General features: G+C 47.6%; 1 protein-coding gene across 2 annotated transcripts in view; it reads right to left on the reverse strand.

Annotated features, from left to right (window-relative positions):
* The window catches only part of adcy8 (adenylate cyclase 8 (brain)), a 53,889-nt gene extending 33,194 nt beyond the window's left edge, over positions 1 to 20,695 (reverse strand). For both annotated transcript variants that reach the window (XM_035171530.2, XM_035171529.2), the window contains exons 1-2: positions 18,864 to 20,695; positions 1,274 to 1,423 (exon numbers count right to left, since the gene is read on the reverse strand). In XM_035171530.2, coding sequence (XP_035027421.1) covers positions 1,274 to 1,423; positions 18,864 to 19,880 — 1,167 coding nt within the window. In that variant the 5' untranslated portion in view covers positions 19,881 to 20,695. The remainder of the gene's footprint in view (positions 1 to 1,273; positions 1,424 to 18,863) is intronic.
* Positions 20,696 to 22,822: the final 2,127 nt, after the last annotated feature.

Here is a 22,822-nt window from a genome sequence, read left to right on the forward strand (position 1 = left end):
ATCATTTAAACTCAATAAACCAGTGGTTCTCAACTGGTTTATTGAGTTTAAATGATTAAAATCTTTCATATAACAAAGAAAAACTGTAGATTTGTTTCTTAAGAAGAGACAAACGGTTTCTAAAAACCTTTTTTTCCATAGAATTAACCTCTTTTAGATCAAATAAACAAATGATGATCGATTATGGCGACACATTGAAGTCAAAGGAATAAATGATGATTCTAAAGGAATATTTTGAAAGTGCGTCTCAGCTGTGTGTTTTCTGCAGTGTGCCCAGTTGATGGGGACGAGGTCTCCGGTTGGACGGCTGAGAGCCGGCGGACTCTGTGTCAGATTAGCTCTGAAAGTCATTAGCGCAGCTCGATTTTAGCCGGGAACCGCGAAGCCTCCAGCGGCTCGCTGACAACTTCTATCTTCACTCACGTCGCGTTAGAGGTTCGCGAGGAAACGCTCTGTTCCTCTGCTGCTGTCGCTCGTGGTGGGTTTTCAGTTTGAAGCCAACGTGGAGCTTTTAGGTCCCAGAATGAAAAGTGAGTCATCTCAGCTCGGAAGGTTAAAAGACTTGAATTAAGAACGTTGAGTCACAAAGAGAGTTTTATTTAATGAGATTTAACTGCAGCTCGTTAACTTTAACATCAGTTTGATTATTCCGTTGCGCTGGAAGGATTCGTCATCTCCTGATACAATTCTCTGACTGTGTGACGTGTAGTAGGATTCTGAAATATTGAGATTCAATATCGATTTATTGATTTGTTTTTTTCACACTAGGCCACAAGTTCATTATATACAGACACACACTCAGGAGGAGGCTCAGCATGTCGACAGAAATACCAGGTGATGATTGGCTCACATTTAAACGATCTACTCAGGGCGCCCCCCCCCTCGCTCTATCACAACCATCCCACAGTTTCCAGGAAACATGAGCCAATAAAAGCTTTCTGTGGCTTCACGTCCACGCCACCGCGTAAACAGAGCTGTGTGTGGGTGGGTGTTGTCTTTCCAAGTTGACGTCTCCAGATTCATCTTCTACGTGTGCGGCTCCTTTTCTTTCGTCCTGAGATATTCGTAGTCTTTCATCATCTGAGGAACGTGAAGCTAATTTCTCAGCCAATCTATCAAATGGTTGACGAGCAATTTACAAAACTCTGTGCCAAAACTCATCCAGAGATTAAAACAAGAGACAACTCTAATGCATCGTATGAAGCAGCAGAAATCACGAACACGTCCCACGAGCAGTTTTGTGTTTTGGCCCGGTATCGGGTTGTGGACTCACCTGTCGCTGGTTCTCCGTCTCGAGTCGCAGCCGGGCCTCGATGCAGCGCCGCGTCTCCAGGAAGGCCTGGCGCTGAGCGCGGTCCGACAGGTAGCTGATGAATATCCCGGCAGTGTTCATGCACATGAACAACACAGCCTGAGCCGCAACCTGAAGCACACAGAGAGACGTCACGTCATTACGTTCATTTAACATTTGAGTCCTGTCTGTCCTTTCTTAAAATATTTCTTAACTCTCGATAAGTTATTCGAATTTTTTTGTTTTAGATTTATCAACATTTGTCTCCCATCCTCTCTTCCTACTCTGGTGCCACCGAATGATACCAACACGTTTTCACCACCTGTAACAAAACGCAATGATGTCATCACTAGTGACCAATGGGATGGCATTGAAAACAGAGGCCTCGGCTTTCTGCTACAAGAAGAATGAATGTTCTTAATATTTTTGATATGTCATAAGGACAAGGACCAGGGAGACGACCGAGGCTTTGACTTCGGCGTCAGGGATCATCACTGGACGTGTGAACGCCACATCTGCCACATCTGCTCCCGAAAGTGAAGCTTAAACGTCTCGATCACCCTCTGGCGAATTTTTCCCCATTATTTCATAATTTGATGAAACCAAGCTTCACCAAATCACACGCACTCAAAGAAGTCCGTCCTGTAAATAGGATTTCTTTGGGAAATCTGTGAAAATGTCTCCCAATGTTAAAGAAGATGAAATAAATCCCTGATCCAGGCCAAGATTTACTGAGTTCTGTCTTTGTTCAGTGGAAACCTGTTCAGTCATTTTTGTGTAAATATGCTTTTATAGTTCCAGGTTCCAGAAACCAGCTCTGAAACACACACATCAATAAAACACAGCGGTGACTCACAAACACACGGCTAAAAATATGTTTTACATCTGAGCAGCGGAGCTGATGTAAGACTCTGCAACACCGGAGTCCTCCTCCGAGGGTTTGACTCGTCTCACAGAGGAAAACCCTCACACACACACACACACACACACACACACACACACACACAAATTAGCTATTTTTAGGCAAAGTTGGCAAGAGTGAAACTGTGTTTACCTAAGGTGAATCTCGTTTGTGTGTGTCTGTGTGTGTGTGTGTGTGTGTGTGTGTGTGTGCGCGCATGGGGAGTAATTACAGTCACAGACAAGTCAGGACAGGTCCTCAGCATCTGCTCCCACCATCTACAGCATCTCTGTGTTTCAGAAGGTCACTGAGGTCTTTATTGTCCCTCAGACAAAGCGAGTCGAATGGACCGTGTCCGCCCACAGCTCATGAGATTGTCAATCACAACGTGGAGATGACTTCCTCAGGTGAGGAGGGTTTTACATCAGACCAGGAAGCACAGAGATTTGGGTTCAGGTCTGCAAACTGAATCAGAACATTTCAGGAGACGGTCTGGAGTCAGTGCAGGTCTGAAAGCAGCCGTGTGAACCTCTTCACATGAAACCCACTGTGAATCAAAGCGACGGTGATTACATCTTTTGAAACACGTGTTGTGTTATTGCCTCCTGTCTGCGGTTTTTGCTGTTTGTTCTTTCAGGAGGAGAAAACGTGTTTGTGCTCTGGAGGCAGGAAGGAGTCACAGCTGATAAAGAGCTCAAACAGACAGTTCAGTGTCCTCTGTCGCTGAGAGGGAAGCGCTGCTGCTGTTTCCCTCTGCTGCACTAAGAGCCCGTTTCAAGAGGGAAAACAGAGCATGAAGAGGGGGTCCTGTCGCTCTCCACAGAGCACTGTGCTGCGGAGAGCGACTTGACATCTCATTCAGGGGCTTTCCTTTAACTGCCCGTCGGCCTGCGCTCCTGCTCGGGCTGCTGTGAATCCCTTCAATTCTCAGAGTCAGTGAACGGTGTGTAAACTGATCGGTTGAGTTTTACAGATCGTGCCTCCGAAACAAAACATCTGAACAAAACGAACCAGCTCCTCAGACGCATCACATCCAGATAATGAATGTACACATCCTGAACCAGGCTGATTCCGATACATTCACTAATATATGGGTTTAATAAATGGCAGTGATTTAAACTTTAAACTATAAATAACTATAAATACAACCAAATATATAGAACTTGAATTAAGACAATTTAAATACACATATTTTTGGAAAGATGCAGTTTGGGTCGATCGGATCGGGGGTTACGTCTGCCGTCCCCACTCAAGATCTCAAACCCCGGTTGGACTCGTTCTCTGAGCTGCTCAGAGGTTTTATATACGACACTGTTTTAAGTAAACATCTGCAAACACGGCAAGAACCAGGTCGAGATTCATGCGGTCCAAGCTGTTGCAGACTGGGCCTTTTAAGGTTTTATTTATTAGCACCATTAATATCTTGTGACGACGGTGGAGTCATTAATTCAGTGGAGGCGGCTCGCCTTACAAACCGCTGCAGGAGCCGCAACGTCTCACCTAAAAGGAAATAATGGTGCGAGAGTGTATTTCACATTCAGAACTGGATATACGATACGTAGGAGTATCAGAGGACTCTTTTTTCTTTAAGTCACACACACACAGACACACACAGACACACACTCTCTCTCTTTCTCACACTCTCCTCCCCTGAGGCTCTTCCCTGTATCTCTCAGAGCTGCGGAGCCTCCCAGTGCATTACGGTGTATCACTGTGTGTTGTTGTGAATCTCTCCCAGGACGCCATCAGCACTGATTCAATTTCTTGGTCGCCCCCTGAAGGCCTCTGCTCCTCCCACGGAGACGGAAATTAAAACCCCATAAGCTGCGGCGGCAGCTGTGGCAGCGTCCATGTTGTTTTGGAAAAGAGCAGCGCCCGCTCGCCATAAAGGGCAACGGCACGGAGGCCGCGGTGCTCTCATTAAAGGAAAATGCCAGTGATGTGGATGTTTTTAACAAGGCCTCATTAAGATCAGCGGCCTGGGAAGAGGCACAGCTTTACAAACAGCTACATGGAAAATAATCAGGCACGGTTAATAATAGTAATAATTAGCGTAATGTTTTCAGTTTGATTCAAGGATGAGTAAGTGGCGTGCTGCGCGACACGGGGAATAAACAACAATCTGTCTTTCACATTCAACAAGCACAAAACAACAACACGTCTCCAACTCCAAGAATAAGGGCGGTTGTGCACGTGTGTAGAAACCTGTGTGTACGACCCTGAAGTAGGAAGTTGTGTTTACGTTTCTCAGCTCGTCACTTCAGCTGGATGATTAATGACCGAACGCCTGGGATCAATATTTCAGAGCCATCAGTTACCGTCCTGCATACTGATGAGCGGACTTATTAAATTACCTCCACAGACTTTACACATTTAAATACGTGTGGACTCAGAGTAACGGCTCCATCGCCCGTGTGGCACCACCTCAGTTCAACCTGCTCTTAGTATCTGACGACAGCCGAGTGTGAACGTGTGAGCGGAGCAGCGGAGACATCCCACCGTCAACACAAGACATCACATTTACAATTTAACATGACATGGACGACCTCGATCAATAATTGATAATCCAATGTTTGCAGACAGTGTGTGGCTCCGTGCATCGTCTCACTGGACAAACGGATCTAAGTAGGATGAACCTGTTTGTATGAGCTGGACAGAACCAGGACCTCTGACCTAAAGGACGAGTCGGATCTGACGACATGGTTCCAGGACCGTCGGCAGCTTTAAACACTGACGTTCACAGCCGAGCTGCACAAGAACCATCAGGGTCGACGTGTCTGTTTAACACCAAGAGGACCAGTTCTTTTTAGTTTAAGTTTAAGTTCAGAATAGAACAAAAAATATCTGGGTACGAAGACGAGGAGCCGAACACGCAGACGAAGAGGGCAGGTCCAGGGGTTTATTTCACTTCCTGACACATTGTGAGATCAGACCTTTTTCTACATTTTCACAGTTTTCATGGACCTTGATGAAAGAAGTCAGACGTTTAGACGACTGATATCTACGAATGTGTGTGACATGGTGCAGGTTGATTGAGTCTAAGGCGACTGTTGGGCCTTGGTGGAGGAATGAGAACATGTGGAAACAGCAGCTGCTCTTTCGCTGATTCTACCTTTAGTATAATCAGCAGTATTACAAGTTATATGTCAGATCTTTAAAAGACATCTGTGTATCACAACATGTAGAACACATCTAGAAGATGATTCAGTGTGTAATAGTAGGACATCCACAGACAGAGCTGTGTGGTTCAGTCTGAACAGATGAAGACGTGACAGAAAAAGGCAGATTTGATCGTTTTCACTTTTCCACGTCAGGCTGATCGCAGCTTTTCTTAGCACCTCCGGTATCACAGCCTCGTTTCCTCTGCCTGAAGTGTAAATTGGACGAATGACTGAGATGACAACTGAGAGTGTGCAGGAGGGTGTGTGTGTGAGTGTTTGTGTGTGTGTGAGTGTTTGTGTGTGTGTGTCACAGCAGCTCATCTCAAACGGGCTGTGATGAAAACCAATATGTTGTGAATGTGTTTTCCAGACGGCGACGCCGAGGCGCTGAATTAACTCTGCAGATCGTCTGTGTGTCGCTGCAGTGTGTAACGTAACGTGTGTAATGTTAAACGTCCCCAAGGTGGTTTCACTTGTCGTCCATTCAGACACAGCAGGAGAAACAAAACTCTTGATTGTGGCACCTGATGCTCATCGATCATTTCCAGACCCGCCCGGCGCCCTGCGTCTTCTGGGTCGGGCCGTAACCAGGCCGACATCATGTAGTTTGACCCTGACGTCAGATTTGAAATATCTCGGAGACCTTCAGTTATGAGACGATGAACTGTAACACTAGTTTCATTTCTGGGTTTCAACCCCGGTTGGGTTTAACCGGGTTTAGCTTGTCCATGAGATATAGTGAGTCGGTTTGTAATGTAACTAGTCATCAGCACAACTAACTTACCACCAGACGTCAGCCTCGCCCTGTCATCGCCAGGCTTAAGCTACGAGCGGTCACACCTGCCGTCCCTCGCCGTTTCTCCTCGGTCTGTTCAGAGCTCGTTTCCAGCTCCTACAGCTCAACACACGGCTGCTGTGAGTTCAGATCGGTTTCGTAACAGCAACCTCTGATCCCTGACAAACCTCCTGCACGTGGAACCGAGGATCCAACATTGGTGCGCTTCCCCCCCTGCTGTGGCCTTTTGGCGAGGCCTCTCCTGAGCATGTGATCCTGACATTTCCCCGCAGCTCAGCCTGCAGCTCGGCAGCGTGCTCGTCTCTTTAATGTCACTTTATGGATGTAACATGTTGTTTTCCCCTCTGAGCGGGAGGCAGGACGGGACGCAGGGAGCAGCCATTGTGGCGAGCTCCACCAGCTCGCTGTGTGGCTGTAAACAAGTCTGATGGATTGCTGGCTGAATGCACACGGTCACCGAGGGCTGACGCGTACATCTGACTCATACGTATATTGTGGAGTGTGGACGTTTTCTGAGGCTGATATTTGATATCGCTCGTAGAATGTGCGGTGTGAGCTCCTGCTTCTTTGCACACGCATGAGAAAAATTATAATAACACAAAAATGAAGGTTGAGAACATAGACTGTATATGAAGATAGACGACATGAAATCAAAACAAACTGGAACGTCTCTAGAACCGTGTCACATTCCCTGTTATTTATTATTCATTAAGTATTAATACAATAAGTATTCGGCAGCAGCCTCCGTGACTCTGCATACAACTGTTTCAAAAACATCTTGAATGAGCTGATCTGCTGCTCAGCGGAGGTTAGAGAATAGAAGAAGGCAGCTTGGATCATAAGTAGGAGACGAGTGTTAACTTCTTAATAACTTAGGATGCTTTTATTTGTATTGTTGTGTCCGTATTCTTCCTCAGGACGATATGTCGGCATCGTCCCTAGTTTTCTGTCTTCATGCTGCAGCATAAAGAAAAATCAAACCAGAAATCAGGGTTGTCTTTCTTCCCCCTGAGTCCCAGCTTCAGGTAGGAGCTCACGATATACGGCTGTTTCTCTGCTGTGTTGGTTCTTGAAAGGCGAGCTGAGGGTTATTATTCCCTGAAGTGTCAGGGTGACAGACCCCGGGGGGCAGGTAGCAGCTTCAGCACAGCAGCCTGCGGGAGACGAGAAACAGCGTCTGTGATACTGAAGCTGCTGAGGTCCAGTCGTTCTCCCAGGAGACTCTGATTCATACTGAGGCAGAAATATAGTCCTGACGTTGGTTTGAATTTCTACATCTAATTTTCACTGGGAGTAAAATACAGATGAAGTGATTTTAGTTTCTTTACACGTGTAGAATATGATATTTTTGTCTCTGTAGTTCCATTTGTGATGGTTTGCTGTGACCTTGTGTCGGATCGACTCTTTCAGTGATTCTGTTCAGGTTGTTGTAAAAATGCGTTTTTGTTTGAACGGACGTCTGTGAGTCCAGCTTCTCCCGACACTGACTCTCATCGGACGTGACAGGTAGTCGTGGTGTTGTGTAACACCAGGGTGTCGACTCGCACTCGGCCCGGAGGCCAACTCACTGGGAGCTTGGCAGTTTCATTGGCAAGTGTCAAACTGCTCTGTTTGGATTCTGCAGGAAGCGCCGCACGTTCTCTGCTTTTACAATAAAGACAAAGAGTTTCGCTCCTGTGTAAAATCCTCCTCTGGAAACGAGGGGCCTGACAGTGCAGTAAAAAGATTTCCCTCTTTGTTTTAAAGTTATTTAACTGAAACAAGTGCACGATTATAATCTGTTTCTCTAAATGAACGATTTTAATTGAAAACTATTTATTATCAGCTTTTTCCACAGTTTATTCGTTCTCTGCTCCACAAATATGAACTGTTCACAGAGTTAAGTCATTATTTATCTTCTCTATTTATCTGGAAACCATTGAATGAGATAATCACAGATGATATCAGGCCCTGACATGCACTCGCACTGACGGCGTCAACGATGAAACATCACAAATGTGAATAACGTCAAAATAGCAGCAGCAAAGCAGAATGAAGAGATTATATTTAGTTTGGACGTGTGTGTGTATTCAGTGGCCATTTTCCAAAACTAAAGATTTGACATTTAATTCACTCACATTTATAAATTTATCTGCAAAACCGATGTTTATCGTTAGTTTGTTTTTTCCCCACAGTCATAAAAAGTGAACTTCGCCCTGACTCCACACGCCCATCGTTCTTTTTATTTGGTGAATGTGAAATTATAATATTTTTAAATCAGAAACACAATGATCTTTATTTTTATAGTGATAAAAACTAGATTCTAAAAATGACTGAAAGGATTAAATAACCGATTATCACAATACTTTCTGGTTTACAGTCGATTGTTTCACCAGCACATCACTGTCACTCTGTGTGAAATGCTTTTAGAACATGAACATGAATTATGACAGCAGCTACTTATGTGTCCGACTTTAAAAGAATACACACACAACAACCAGGACGACGAGAGAGATGAAGAAACAGATAGTTATCCCTCGGGGCTCAGATCCGACATTAACACTGTCGGTGCATTAAAACGAGTGATGTGTGGTGATTCAGGACAAACATCGGTTTTCCGTCGGGTCTCAAAGACGACCCGGAGTCTGAGCTGCTGCTGGAGGAGACTCGGGGTCAGACTGACGACTGCGTGCCTAAGAAAAGAATTGGTTTCCTGATGGATAAATCAATACGAGGCGCCGCCGCACTGGCAACAAACATTTAACAGCTTCAATTAAAGTGCGCGCTCTTTGATTGTTCCAGAAAGTTTGTCCCAGGTGGCCACCGTACAACTCAGCCAGTGAAACCGGAGCGAACTCCTAAAAGGCTTTTTCTGTCGTATCAGCGTAAAGTTCCTCATCTTGTTTACGCTTTTCAAACAGTAAAGAAAAAAGGCTCCACAACCCGTGAGTGGGATATTTCGACAGAGTCCTGTGTGGTCAAACATTTCCCCCATGTTGAATTCGGGCGTTTTCAACTGTACCTGCTGTTTTTCCACATTTCAAACAGATCAACAGTAATCCAACATAATCTCATTAAACGCTGACCCCAGAGCCGAGCGGGGAGCGCTGCTGCCGGCGGGAGCCCGGCACTATGAATAGATTACCGCCGGGGAGGAGTGGGTGTAAGAGTGAGGGGCTGGTAATCCCGTCTGAAATCATCTCAATGTGAAGAATAAGCCGGAAATCACCACGACTCCGGTCTTAAAACCTCAATATGTTCTCAAATGTGTCTGCGTACGGACACATTCACACGAACCCTCGACTCCGAAAGGAAATGTTGATAAAACTGGTCGTGTATCAAACCTGCTGCGTGAACCTTTGTGTTGTTGATGCAACACTCGACCTAGAATCAGTTTGACTTCCCTGACGTTAAACAGAACCACCGAACTTCACGTGGATACGGTCGGAGAGACTCAGACGTTTTCACACCTGAAAGATGAGTGTGTGCTTGAACCGGAGGAGGAGGAGGAGGAGGAGGAGGAGGAGGAGGAGGAGGAGGGTGAAGCTCCTGACTCGATGAAGATGGATGAATCTCTGAACATGTGTATCTGCCGTCATGACCCCAGTCTCGCCCGTCAGCTCTTCACCCGCTCCTGGTCGGTACGCAGCTTGTTGCGTGTTCGACCTCGGGGTCAGCCTGGTCACACACACCCCCCATCCATAAAGAAGGCGCTGATTTGTGTGAGACAATCAACCTTTAACCTCCTGACCCGGCCTCGAGCCAGGTCGAGGGGGACGGGGGGGAGAGGAGCTCGTTACGAGGCTCAGCTCCGGCCGCTCTGCTTTGCCTCCAGTTTGTCTTTAAATTCAATTTAAGATCACGTTAATAATGTGTGTGAGGAGCTCCATGGTTTCTCTTCCTCTCCCACCAATATCTTTTTATCCTTTAATCCTCTCAACTTTCTGCACAAAAAAAAAACTCCTCCGGGCTTCTGAACCCAGAGCTTTTCAGATTTTCACGGTCCAGGCTCAGAACAAAGGGAGATTTTGATTTAGAATCACAACGGCCGGTTTATTTAATCAAAAACCCTTTTAATTGGGCACATTTATTACTTTTTCTTTCTCTGCTGCTCTTAAAACATTTCTTTCTTGTTTATTTTATTATTTATTTGTCATTATTTCCTTGTATTTTAGTGTCTCTGTAGCAGCAAGTCATTATTTTATACTTGTATTTATAGTTTTATGTTTAAGGGGTTCGCCCAGGACGTGTCCGCAGCCAATCACAGGGCTGACACACAATCACAGGGCTGACACACAACCACAGGGCTGACACACAACCCTTCACACTCCACTGTGTTATACCGTTTTTGATTGCGATATAGTTTTATATCCTCTGCTATATAATCATAGTTTTAGAATTTCTTACCTCCGGCCCAAAAACCTTAACCTGCCACGTGAAGCTGTATTTTAATACGATTAAATAAAGTTCAGTCACGTGCGTACGAAGCCTCTAACACGAGAAAGCATAATTCACATTCTGAGTTCGTGTGATGAGGTTTGGTCTAATGCAGCACGTTGGTTAAGGGGGAAACAACGACAACAATAATTGCTTTGATGCTGCCTCAATATAACATGAATCCATGAATCCATTCACTTTGCCTCATTGCAGGAAAACTAATCAGATACAGTGATTTTCAACCTTCTGGAGTCACGACCTCCAAAGTAGAACCAGGCTGGTGCACACGACAGCTCGTCATCAACAGCTGCTCCTACTGAACCTCTTTCTAAAGCTCCAACTATGAAACATGGGTTTTGTTACAAGTCAAATCCTTAATTTTGCAGCAGAACTGTTTCATGAGGACACCGACGAAGCTCATCTCGCTGACGCACTGTTTGTGTGAGGAAGCCAGAGAAGCCAGATGAAGGTCTGGCGGATAATGGAGGAGGAGGAGGAGGAGGAGGAGGAGGCGGCGTGTTGAGTCAGTGTCCTGAGACGTGCAGTAAGTGTGGAGGTCAGTCTCCACTGGCTGAACACGCTGGATCATAACTGACACAGTTCAGGATATTTGAGCCTTGACGACCTGATGTTAGAAGAAAAGCGTCAGAGCTTCAGCGAGAGAGAGAAATGGTGGGAAGCACCTTCACCTCCTCCCTGAGGGGAATATTAATTTATCTTAAACATCATATCTTCAAAGACGTCAGATTCCTCATATTTACATTGTGTGTCCGATAGAAACACACAGCAATGGAAGGAACTGTCGAGGATGTTGATTGGCCAACAGCCCTGGATGTGCGTCACGCCCCCCTGTGGCAGCTCGACATGGAGCGTCACGATGACTTCTCGCCACCATCTTTGACTTCGGATGTAACCGATGAACAGGACAGCGTAGCTCCATGCGCGCCGGGCGCTAACCGTCCGGAACTTATAGACACGGAGAGGAAGTCAAAGATCCCACGAAGCTTTCCGATTGGACGCAGGACGCGTCATCAAACGGAGATTTAGATGTAGAAATTAAAACAGTTAAAACAGATAAACTGGATTTAACCTGGAACACGGAGTTTTAGTCTCAATGGTTTTATATTTATTTCCACTGTAGATGAAAGTGATACTCTTCTGGTTCATACGGATCTTAATGTGGTGATGAGTGATGGAGCTGTTTTTACTCAGCCGATCTCATCTCATCAGGATTTTAACGTGAAAAAGACGAGAACAAGTTTGTTTCTATTAACAGCAAATGGCCTCAACAGGAGATTAGAGCAGGAACAGATCAGAAAACAGGGACACGATGATGAAAGCTTCTAAATCAGGGAACATTAGTGATAATTGGATGTTTTTAACACGAGAGACGGTTTCCAACAAAGCTCTGATTCTCTCACTGCTGCAGGACCTCAAGTTTTCTGGCTATAAAATAAATATTTGGTGGAGCCGGGTACGACTCACACCAAGCAGACGATTATACTAGTTTTTTTGGTGTATTTCATAATGTTTAAATTACACACTTACACACTTTGGCAGTTAAGCAGACACTCTTCAGGGGCATGTAATGTTCGGCTGGGTCGTAATAACACCTGCTGATTTCCAAATGGATGAAAAGTGTTTGTTTCCTGCCCTGAATTCAAGGTTCATCGGCGGCAGAGGAAAGAGAAGCGGACGACGGTAAAAGCTTTTTCGTCTGAAGCAATTTTTGGAAATGTCTGAGGTCACGGCGTAAAAATGTCAATGGAAAAGTCTGCCATTAAAAGCTCAAAAAGCTGCAGCTGATGGCCCTGATCCTTCATTAAATATTAAGAGCGGCTGAGTGCAGTGTCTGGTAACAGCAAGATTGTCCGAGATCAACCGCATGAAACCGGCGAGATGGAGGAGGAGGGTGAGAGAGAGGTAAAGGAAGACGAGGCGGCGACTGATGGAGTCAGCGATTCGTCTGCGCCGTGTCCCTCCTCCTGCAGAAAGACGCTCGTCTGCAGAGGGTAAAGAAAGAAAAGGCAGACAGACGCTGCAAAGAAAGACGTCGTCTCAATGACACCCAGGACTTAAAGGTCACAGCGTTCACTGTGTCAGGATCAACATGGCCGCCCCTCACGGTACTCTGGGTTTTAGGAAGCACAATTTCTGCCTGGTAACAAGTGAGCATGGGCCAATGGGATCTGTCCAACAACGCGGAGGGGGAATTTCCGTTTTTTAGGGTATCCGTCCTCCTCCGTCCTCCTCCGTCCTCCTCCGACCACTCCTGCTTGAATTTACATTGAGCCATTGTTGAGTCTGCGACACGACGAGGATCTGCTCGTGCTCGCCGTGGCGTGAAGCAGCTTCCTCTGCTACAGCCACACAACGTGAACTACTGCCACCCACCACACGGGGCGTGCTCTACCTATTTAACGTAGCCAACACAAAGATGTTGTGGAAATACTGATATGGGATTATATGGTAAAACAAATCAGAAACGAGCTAAATATAGACGTAAATATTATGCCTCCCCTCATTTGGACGTTAGAATCCGCGGAGAAGAGAAAAACACTGATTCCTTAGATGTTTTTATCAAACCCCTTTGACTTGGCTTGATATTTTACAGTTTAACCATAAACCTGTTCAATCAGCACTTCCTGATCAGCCAGCGGCACAGGAACACACGGAAAACCCCTTTTCACAGAAATGCCTGCAATTCTAAAATGTAAATGCAGACGTAAAGGAGGCGTCTTTGGAAAGACAGAGGACGGGTCTGATTGCGATTGGCTTGCAGCGGTGGAAACCAGCTAAGCCTTTTTTTAACGGTAAAATGCACAGAACATTTTCTTCAGGCTACACTAAAAGCGGAAAGTTCAAAACGCACGCACGTAGTCGTCTTATGAAATCATCTCTTCCCTTTTTTCCCCCTCTCTTTTCTCCTCTATCTCCTCGGTGCAGCCGGCGCTCCAGGTAAGCTGAGTTTGACCTTGAAAGAGGACGCTGGCAGAACGGCTAATCGGGGGGTGCAAAGCCCTCGCTGTGTGTGGGTGTGTGTGTGTGTGAACAGAGGGAAAGATATAGTGCTAGTGACAGTTTTATAATGCTCTTAGCATCACAACACTCCCCTCACACCAAAACACACACAGTATTTGACACACACACTCCTCCACTGCCCACAACCCTAATCTGCTCTTTACTGACGCCTCTGTTTATTCAGCAGCACGTGAAAAGGCTAAGTGACTCCTGCACAAAGGCAGTCGTCAATACAGCGGCGTCTGACAGTGGAAACCAGAGTCGTGTTTCTTCAGAGTCTTTTCAGGATGTGAAAAAAGAGAAGGAGCGCCCAGCAGGTTGATATGAGCTCATTGTTTAGCGAGCGAGAAGATGGGGTGTGATTGTATTGGTGTGAAGGTTTTAAAGGAAAAAGCGACGGTCAATATCGGAGCCTTCAGCGGCCCCGAGACGCTCTAAAGAGACAGAGCCGGGTCGATGGAGGCTATTCTGAGTCTGAGAGGAAGAATGAGGCTCACAGGGTGACGAGGAGGAAGAGGAGGAGGAGGAGGAGGAGGAGGAGGAGGAGGAGGAGAGGAGTCTGGAAATGGGTCTTAAAGGAGAGAAGATGGAGTTTTCATAGCGGATGTTCACTTCACGGGGACAATGAGGAGATGAGAAGAGAACAAGGAGGGAGGGAAGATACACCGTACGTCTATAGATCCAATCAAATCATCACCACATTACGAGTTTTTATAGAAAGAATAACGTGTGATCGTGATCATGGTGGCAGCTGATCGTGCATTATTATTACAACTGGATTGCTCAGATATACAATGTGCCTACTCACATATGACACCTCTGTGATGAGAGCTGCTCCTTCATCTCTGTAGCACATTTTCTTATGTACAAACACTGATACACGTCTCATCAACGCTGTAAATAATATCCTGTTGACTCTGCTCCTCGTCTCTGAGCTTTTACGTGTTTTCCCCGTTAAAGGTTTTGTTCGGTAGTTTTCTCTCACTCGAGGGTTCAGGGCAGAAGATGGGATCTGTGAATATGGGCTGAATTTGATCGACTGATTCTGTGCCACCGACAGTCTGGACGTGTAAGAGCTGTGTGGAGTAATCAAACCTGACAGTTCAGTTTAATCAATCAAGCTTTATTCGAATAGCCCATATTCACAAATCACAATATGCCTCGTAGGGCTTTAACAAGGTGCGACAAGGTTTAACAATGCGTCTTATTTGTTTGGTGTCATGTTCTGAACCAACGAGCTTTTATATTAAAGATTGTTGGTTCAGTACATGACACCAAACAAATGAGAAGCAGAAGTGATGAGCTCTTGTTATTGTTCCGACAGACGAGGCTACAGCGGCAGCAGGTCTGGTCCAGATCCTAGATTAAGATCCATAAACGCTGGTTTTGAGGATATATTAAAATACCGTGGGGCTTCATTGATGTGAAGTTTCCACATGAATACACATCCTTTGATTCAAAGCACCAGAGTGCGTCCTGTAAACACAACAGCATGAACGACGACGGTCACTGACTCCACCTCAGCCTCTGAACATTCAGTGTAACTGTGATTATATACAGTATATTACACGTTCACTACATCCTTAAACAAACAGAATTAATACGAGCGGATTAGCAGCGAGTCCAGTCTTCCTAACCCCAGGAGTGTGGTGTGATCCGCCCTAATCCTGCCTCCGCCGCTGCGTCCATCCAGCTGCACACAGCCGCTCGCATGTCACTGCAGCCGCATTAAAGACACAACATGGAAGGCGCTGATCTCCGAGCGTCTTTCAGGTTGACTAATACCAGCACGCAACGTCAGAATAATCCCTCCCACCCACAGGGTTTAATACCACCCAGCGAATACTCATAATAACCACACGAGCGGAGACTCACCACAGCACGAGTGGAAGCTAATTAATGGACTCGTCAAAAAACTACGAACACTCCGACATATCAGTGAAATATGGAAATCTTTTGGAAACCTTTTTGGTTCATAAAGTCTCGGACGATGGTTAGAATGCATCAGGAGAGTCCGAGGAGACGTCTCCGAACATCTCGACCTCCTCACCTGAGTTTGGATTAACGCTCCTTAACACACCAGAGGAGAGTAAACGAAGAAGAACTGCAGAGAGTGAACGGACCCGACGGGGACGATTCTGAGCAGCTGATGAAAGAAACGACAACTTCGTGTTGAGTGAAACATTTTCAAACAGTTGGGAGTGAATCTGTAAAATCCTGAAACAATCCGCCGCTGCAGAGCAAAGTGTCTGAATCCAGATAACCGCCGCCTCTTTAAAACTCTCGACCTCTGACCTTTCCTCCGAGAGGCTGTGCCGGGTCGCCGGCTGCAGGCGGAGCGACACAGCTGAACCACACGAGAGCTGGGAACCCCCCCCCGAGCTACACAACACCAGTCACACAGAGCGGTCCACGGCCACGCAGAGGGTCAGCTGAGACCTCGCAGTGAAGCATGATGGGATTCAGCGTGACGCCGTGGGAGGGACAAGGCTCCGTTCGTCTGCCTGAACCTGAGCGATGGAGTCGCGCTGGTCACGCTCTGTGTCGTCTCACCGTATCTTTGCGTTGCTGCACACGAGGAGCGCCGAGTGTTTTGGGGATTTTCCCGCACGTCAGAGCAACATCAGCCAGCTGAAAATAAATCATGACTCAGAAACTCTATGTGAGCAGCCTCACGCACCTCGTTTACACCCTGTCTCTTCACAATGGGACTCTTAATAAGAAGCACTGCCTATTTATTTGTGACAGATTATCATTTATTCATTATTCTATCTTATTACGTCTCTTTGTCTGTGTGAAGCTCTTAAATTCCACGTGGTCATTTCAGTTTATAACTCAGCTCTGTGTGTTGTCACCTTCTTCCTCCTGCGATTAACAAATATTCCTATAATCGATTTATCTCGTTTCCTTTCCTCAGTTGATCGCACATTCCGACAACCCTTAAGATATTCAGTTCGTAGAGACACACAACTGCAAGAGCCAGAAGAGCTGCAGAATTACTTCCTAGTGTTTGACTTATCGATCAGTTTCTACTTTTCAGACCAAGAAATAACTAAATATGAAGTTAAACATGATGTCAGTGTCAAAGCTAAGAGCTTGTGGCCTTAATATCACACGTGGGCCGTGAGTGGACGACTTTGATATGACTTCTGATGAAAGAACGTGTCCTATTCTGTATTGTCTAATGTATGACACCTTTTCAGTAGTTTTATCAGTTATTATGGTTTATTGACTTACGTAACCTTTTAAGTTAAAGTTGTACAGATTTTAGGGATTGATGATTCTCCAGGAGACGAGATCACAGTAACGAAATAGAGAATATTTCTACAGTAGAGTTCACAGAGTAAGATGGTTTTATGATCATTTATGATCATAGTATGTTAACTGGAGGAAAAACATGTCAAAAACATTTTCCACTGAGGCAACCATTCCAGAAAAATTAAGAAAACTTCAGTTGTCGTATTTTTCTACGCAGTAATGACTGAATAATGACAAATACTAAGCAGCAACAAAATTCTTTCAGAATAAAGTGTCTTCTAAGTAAATGGGGACATGTGCATGTAAAGTCAGAGTTTGGACTGAAGACTAAAAATAAAGACAGTCAGACCTTTTAGTTGCAGCTGCACGTAACCAGCAAGTGACCTCAATGCAATTCTCTCTCACAACTTGAAAGAACCAATCAAATTATATTCGTGTGGCCCATATTCACAAATCACACTTTGTCTCATAGATCTTATCCAGATGTGGCCTCTGTTCTTGACCCTCAACAAGAGGGATCCCTCTCCCAGGACGGACAGACGTACAATCGATGCTGCGTCCAACATGTCAACAACACATGTTCAGTCTGTGTTGATGTCTGTTGTGTATAACAGACACACACACCCGCACCACCTCCGTAGATTGTTTGAAATCTGCTCGAAAAGCAGTAAACCGTAGACTGTGTTTTAAAATAGACAAAGACTCCGGGTCTGGAAAGTGAAGCCAGTGCCTGAAACCTGTCTTCTCTCCAATGACCAGCAGGGGGCGACTCCTCTGGTAGTTTCTATAGAAGTCTTTAGAAAGTGACTTCTCACTTTATAACGTCAGTAAACATTCAGGAGTTTCTGTCTCAGTCTCTAGTTTCAAGTCTTCTTCAAACAGCTGATGTTCATTTAGTGAATTATGATGATTTAGAGTCAAACAGACCATAAAGCACCGGATGTACTGAAAACTGCACGAGAAGGAAGGTTTATAAGATTCACCAGAAGAGGGTGCTAGAGAGAAGTGTGTGTGTGTGTGTGTGTGTGTGTGTGTGTGTGTGTGTGTGTGTGTGTGTGCGTGTGTGTGTGTGTCTGTGTGTGTGTGTGTGTGTGTGTGTTGGACAGCTCCTGGTGCTGAAACCTCAGCACTCAGACCAGGCTGGTGTCACGTGATCTCATCACTGAAGCTGGAATATTTAATAATGATAATAATACGGTTTATAAATCTCAGAGAACAGATTCACACCAATGACAGAAACATCTGATTGGTTCTCAGTTCAGATGAAAACAAGTCGTGACCTGCTGCTCGATTGGTTCATGACCCGAACATCACAGTGAGGAAACCAGATTCTAACAGCAGCATCTCCTCAGACCGTAGGAACAAGTTTCTGGAGAGGAGGAGGAGGAGGAGAAGAACCAGGAGAGGAGAAAGGATGAGGAGTGGAGGAGAGAAGATGAGGAGAATAAGAAGGAATGGATGAGGAGAAGAAGGAATGGATGAGGAGAAGAAGGGAGAGGATGAGGAGAAGAAGGAGAGGATGAGGAGAAGAAGGAGAGGAGAAGAAGGGAGAGGAGAGGAGAAGAAGGGAGAGGAGAAGAAGGGAGAGGATGAGGAGAAGAAGGAGAGGAGAGGAGAAGAAGGAGAGGATGAGGAGAAGAAGGGAGGATGAGGAGAAGAAGGGAGAGGATGAGGAGAAGAAGGGAGAGGAGAAGAGGAGAGGAGAAGAAGGGAGATGATGAGGAGAAGAAGGAGAGGAGAGGAGAAGAAGGAGGAGGAGATGAGGAGAAGAGGAGAGGATGAGGAGAAGAGGAGAGGAGGGGGGGGAAGAGAGAGGATGAGGAAGAGAGGGAGGGAGGGATGAGAGAGAAGGAGAGGAGAAGAAGGAGAGGAGAGGAGAAGAAGGGAGAGGAGAAGAAGGGAGATGATGAGGAGAAGAAGGGAGGATGCAGGGAGAGCTGGATGTATGAATGCAGAAGGAAAGGAGAGGAAAGATGGCGCCTCGGCCGTGAGGCTGGAGGAGCTCAGGTGAGCACCTACCTGGTTGGTGAACAGCTGTGCATTGTGGGAGATGAGCAGCTGCACCAGGATGTGCAGCCCCGAGGTGAACAGGCCGGCCATGATGGCCCAGGTGAGCGGCAGCGGCAGCATGCTGTAGGTGGCGAACAGGGTGAACAGCACGTATCCCACCCCGTCGCCCAGCAGCCCGTAGCCCAGCCCGGCCGCGAGGATCTGCGTGGCCATGGCCACCCAGGTGACCACGCCGCTGTACTGCAGGTAGCCGTGCGACGTGGTGTCCTTCCGCACCACCACTAAGGCACAAATGACCACCTCGATGCCCGTGAAGAAGCCCAGCAGCGTCCCCTTGATGGGGTCCATGGGGGACGAGGCCAGGGTGAGGTGCAGCACCAGCAGGGTGAGCTTCGTCACCACGTCCAGGATGTTCATCACCACCACGGACTTGCGCCTCTGGCCCAGAAAGTAGCGCTGGTAGAGCCGCTCCAGGTCGCGGGACTTGAACGCGTTGCGCAGCGTGGGGAAGATGACGCCCCGGTACGTGTAGCCCCAGTTCAGGAAGAAGTCGGAGTTGCTCGGCGCGCAGTCGATCTGCAGGAAGCCGAGGTCGCTGCTGGCGCGCTCCGGGAACACCTTGGTCCCGCCGTTGTTGTGCCGGTCCCCCACCGACGTCCGCCCCGCCGACTGCTTCCGCGCCCCCTGGCCCGGGTCGTAGGGCTCGTCCGCCCCGACGCCCTTCACCCCCCCTCCGCCGCCCTGCTCGTGGATGAACCGCTGCTCGGTGATGTGCCGCACCGCGTTCTGCCACAGCAGCCGCTTGGGTCGCGCGCTGCCGCCGCTGCTGCCGCTCGGTGTCCGGTTGATGGTGTACAGCTCCTCGCTGGCGCTGGAGCACCGGACCTCGGACAGCTCCATCCCCGCCGCCGCTCGTCGCCGGTGTGGCTCTCGTGTCTGTCGGTAGTGTCGGTAGTGTCGCCTCCCGCCCTCCCGGGTGTGAGTTAGCTCAGCGGTTTTGGGGGAACGACGTCCTCTCGTGCGCATCGAACCGGGGGCGCGTGCTTCTCTCTCGGGTTGCGGTGAGCACGGCACGGGGCAAAGCGCGGCTGGACGTCATTGTCACGCGAACCATCCCACTGAAGAAACAGTCCCGAGTGGACAAGCATCTCCCGGATCCACCGCGGTCCACCGCCACGAATCACCGGGCGGCGCGTGCCATCAGCGGCTCGAACCACCGTGAACCGACCGTCCGCACCATCAGGGTGCCGCGGCGTCACGGAGAAACCGGGATCCGCGGAGAGCGGGGCGGACGTCCGGGCGTGAGCGGGCGTCACGGAGGATGCTCTCTGTTCAACCCCGCGGTGGCTCGTGCGTCGCCGGCACAGCTGGATCCGGTCACTCCGTCATGATGGAGGAGACAAAGCCCCGGTGACTCCCGCTGTCCGGTCACGTCCACCGGAGACGCCACGCGAGGACAAATCCCGGAAGATCCAGAGGCGAAGAGAAATCCGCGTCCTCGATCTGCTTCTTTAAAAAACACGCACACACGCACGTGGGCCTGCGGGAGGAAAACCAAGGAGCATCAAGTTGTTGTTGAAGCGCGCGAGCTCCGCAGCGTCTCCATCCGCACGAGGACACGCAACACCTGTGTGTGTGAGGTGTGGGGGGGGGGGATCACAATAACGTCCTGTACACACACTCACACACGCACGCACACACACGCACACATATGGCTGCGCGAGCGGAGCCTCCCTCCTCTTCCTCCTCGGTGTTTGAAGCGCGTGCAGCAGCAGCCGCGTGGAGTGGATTGGCAGAGAGCGCGAGGGTGTTCAGAGACACGGCGGCGCGAGCCTGTCCGTTTGACGTCACTTTGTGTGTGTGTGTGTGTGTGTGTGTGTGTGTGTGTCTGTGTGTGTGCCTGCTCCCTCCCTGTCTTAACCGTCTCCTCATCCCTTATCTCCATTTATCCTCCTTTTCTGCCCCCTCTCTCCTCCTCTCCTTTCTTTCTCTCTATCTCTCCACCCTCCCCCATCCAGCATTTCTCCTTCCCTTCATATTACCCCCCCCCACCCCACCACCACCACCTCCTCTTTCTCCTCCATCCTTCTGCAGCTCAATGAAACTTCCACTGTCTGATTTCTGAAGCTTGAACTCCAGCTCTGGTTTTCCTGGTTTGCTCCTTTGTTTATTTTCATGCAGCAACATAAGATCAAATGTGTCAATCAAACATCACCAGGAAGTCCCCCCGAAACACTCAAGTGATGTCACCTTCAGTCAGACTCACTTCTGACTGAAGGTCTGAAGAGTGTTAATAAAATAAAATACACCTGTGCTGCTCCTCATCTCTGCCGCAGACTGCGCTCGCCACGCCACATTAGCTGCTACCAGCTAACGCGCCTGAATCTCCAACTGAGCTTGAGTTGCATTGTGGGTAATGTCGGGGGGAGAAAAATGTGATACCTGGTTTCTGCTGCGTCAGTTTCAATCCCTGTTTTTAAATCTTCTCGTGATGATGTTATGTGTTGGATGAAGAACATCCAACACATAACATCATAGTGTCAGCGTGAACAAGAAGTTAGCGCCTGCAATGGCACTGGAGCATCTCTATCGCCCCCTGGTGGCTGGCTGCAGTACAGGTCATAAATCAATCAAAGTAGACATTAAATAAATGTTTGTCAAAGATTCTGTCATTTAGTTCTTATCTCACCGATGTTTGTTCAAGTGTTTCTGATCAGTTTGGTTTTAATTAGTTATTTGATGATATAAAAACGGGGTCAGACGTGTCTTGATTGGTGGGGGGGGGGGGGACTTCAACCTCGCCCGGCAGCTTTAGGGTTGAACCGTGTCCCCCCCGATGCTGTTGTGTCTGAATGGGAGTAAAATCCAACATCTGCAGCAGCACATTGACGCCTGAGGTCTCGTAATCACATGCTCAACAATCACCTGTGGGCGAGTGTGTGTCCGTCTACTTTTGGCCGTGCGGTGTAAATAGAGGAGTTGTTCTTTGTCCTGACACACTCTTGGTGGAAGTCGTCTGTAAAGTGTGAATCCTGCAGCCGTGTGTGACGGCTCCGTCTGGGATGTGGTGTTTTATAACGGGACCGACTGCACCAGGCAAACAGGCATCAGCTGGTGCAGCAGTAAAATGAGTCATCTTTAGACTCATTGGTGCCGCAAAGCTCGCTCACACACTCGCTCACCCTCTCTCACACACACACACACACACACACACACACACACACACACACACACACTCACTGGTTGGTAGTAACAGAGAAATGACCCGTTTCCTTGAGGAAGTCTGAGTTAAAAGAGATTTCAGCTCCACCTGTGTGTGTGTTCAGGAATGTTCCGGAGAAAATCGTCTCGGTACAAAGACGGAAAGAGAGAGAGAGAGAGATGGTAAATAAAGATGGACGACATGACAGCTCCATCGCCCCCTGGTGGCTGGCTGCAGTGCAGGTCATGAACCCTGCCTCCTCCATGTTAGCTGATGGGACGTGGTTTCTTACATAACAGGTAGTTCTTATCACACTTTGTTCAAGACTTCATGTTTCTGATCAGTTTGGTTTTTATTTGTTTTTCATGACATGAAAACAGGCTAAAATGTCATGATTGACAGCTGAGACCGACTCATGATTGGTCGAGTACGAGTGTAAGCTCCGCCCCCTGATCGCTGCTGCACAGACTCTGACTGCAAGTGACGTCAAAAGCACAAGATGGCAGCGCTCCCTCCCTGTACAACAGGAAGAAGGGGCTCCAAATGACGTCACCTTGCAGTGTGTTGTGCTGCAGCTCAGAGGTCGTCGTTGTTTCCTGTAGCAAAGAGGATTGTAGAAAACCGTCTGGAACAAGCAGCCAATGGCAGCCTCGCGTCTCCTTTATGCTCATCATATGGAAACATACAGATTTCTCTCCGTGATCTGCGTTCACTTCTTCCGTATTCGTGCACGTGTTCTAAAAGTTTACGTAAACGGACGGAACTT

This window comes from Hippoglossus stenolepis, chromosome 11 (genome assembly GCF_022539355.2).
Source record: "Hippoglossus stenolepis isolate QCI-W04-F060 chromosome 11, HSTE1.2, whole genome shotgun sequence".
In the NCBI taxonomy this organism is placed as follows: domain Eukaryota; kingdom Metazoa; phylum Chordata; class Actinopteri; order Pleuronectiformes; family Pleuronectidae; genus Hippoglossus; species Hippoglossus stenolepis.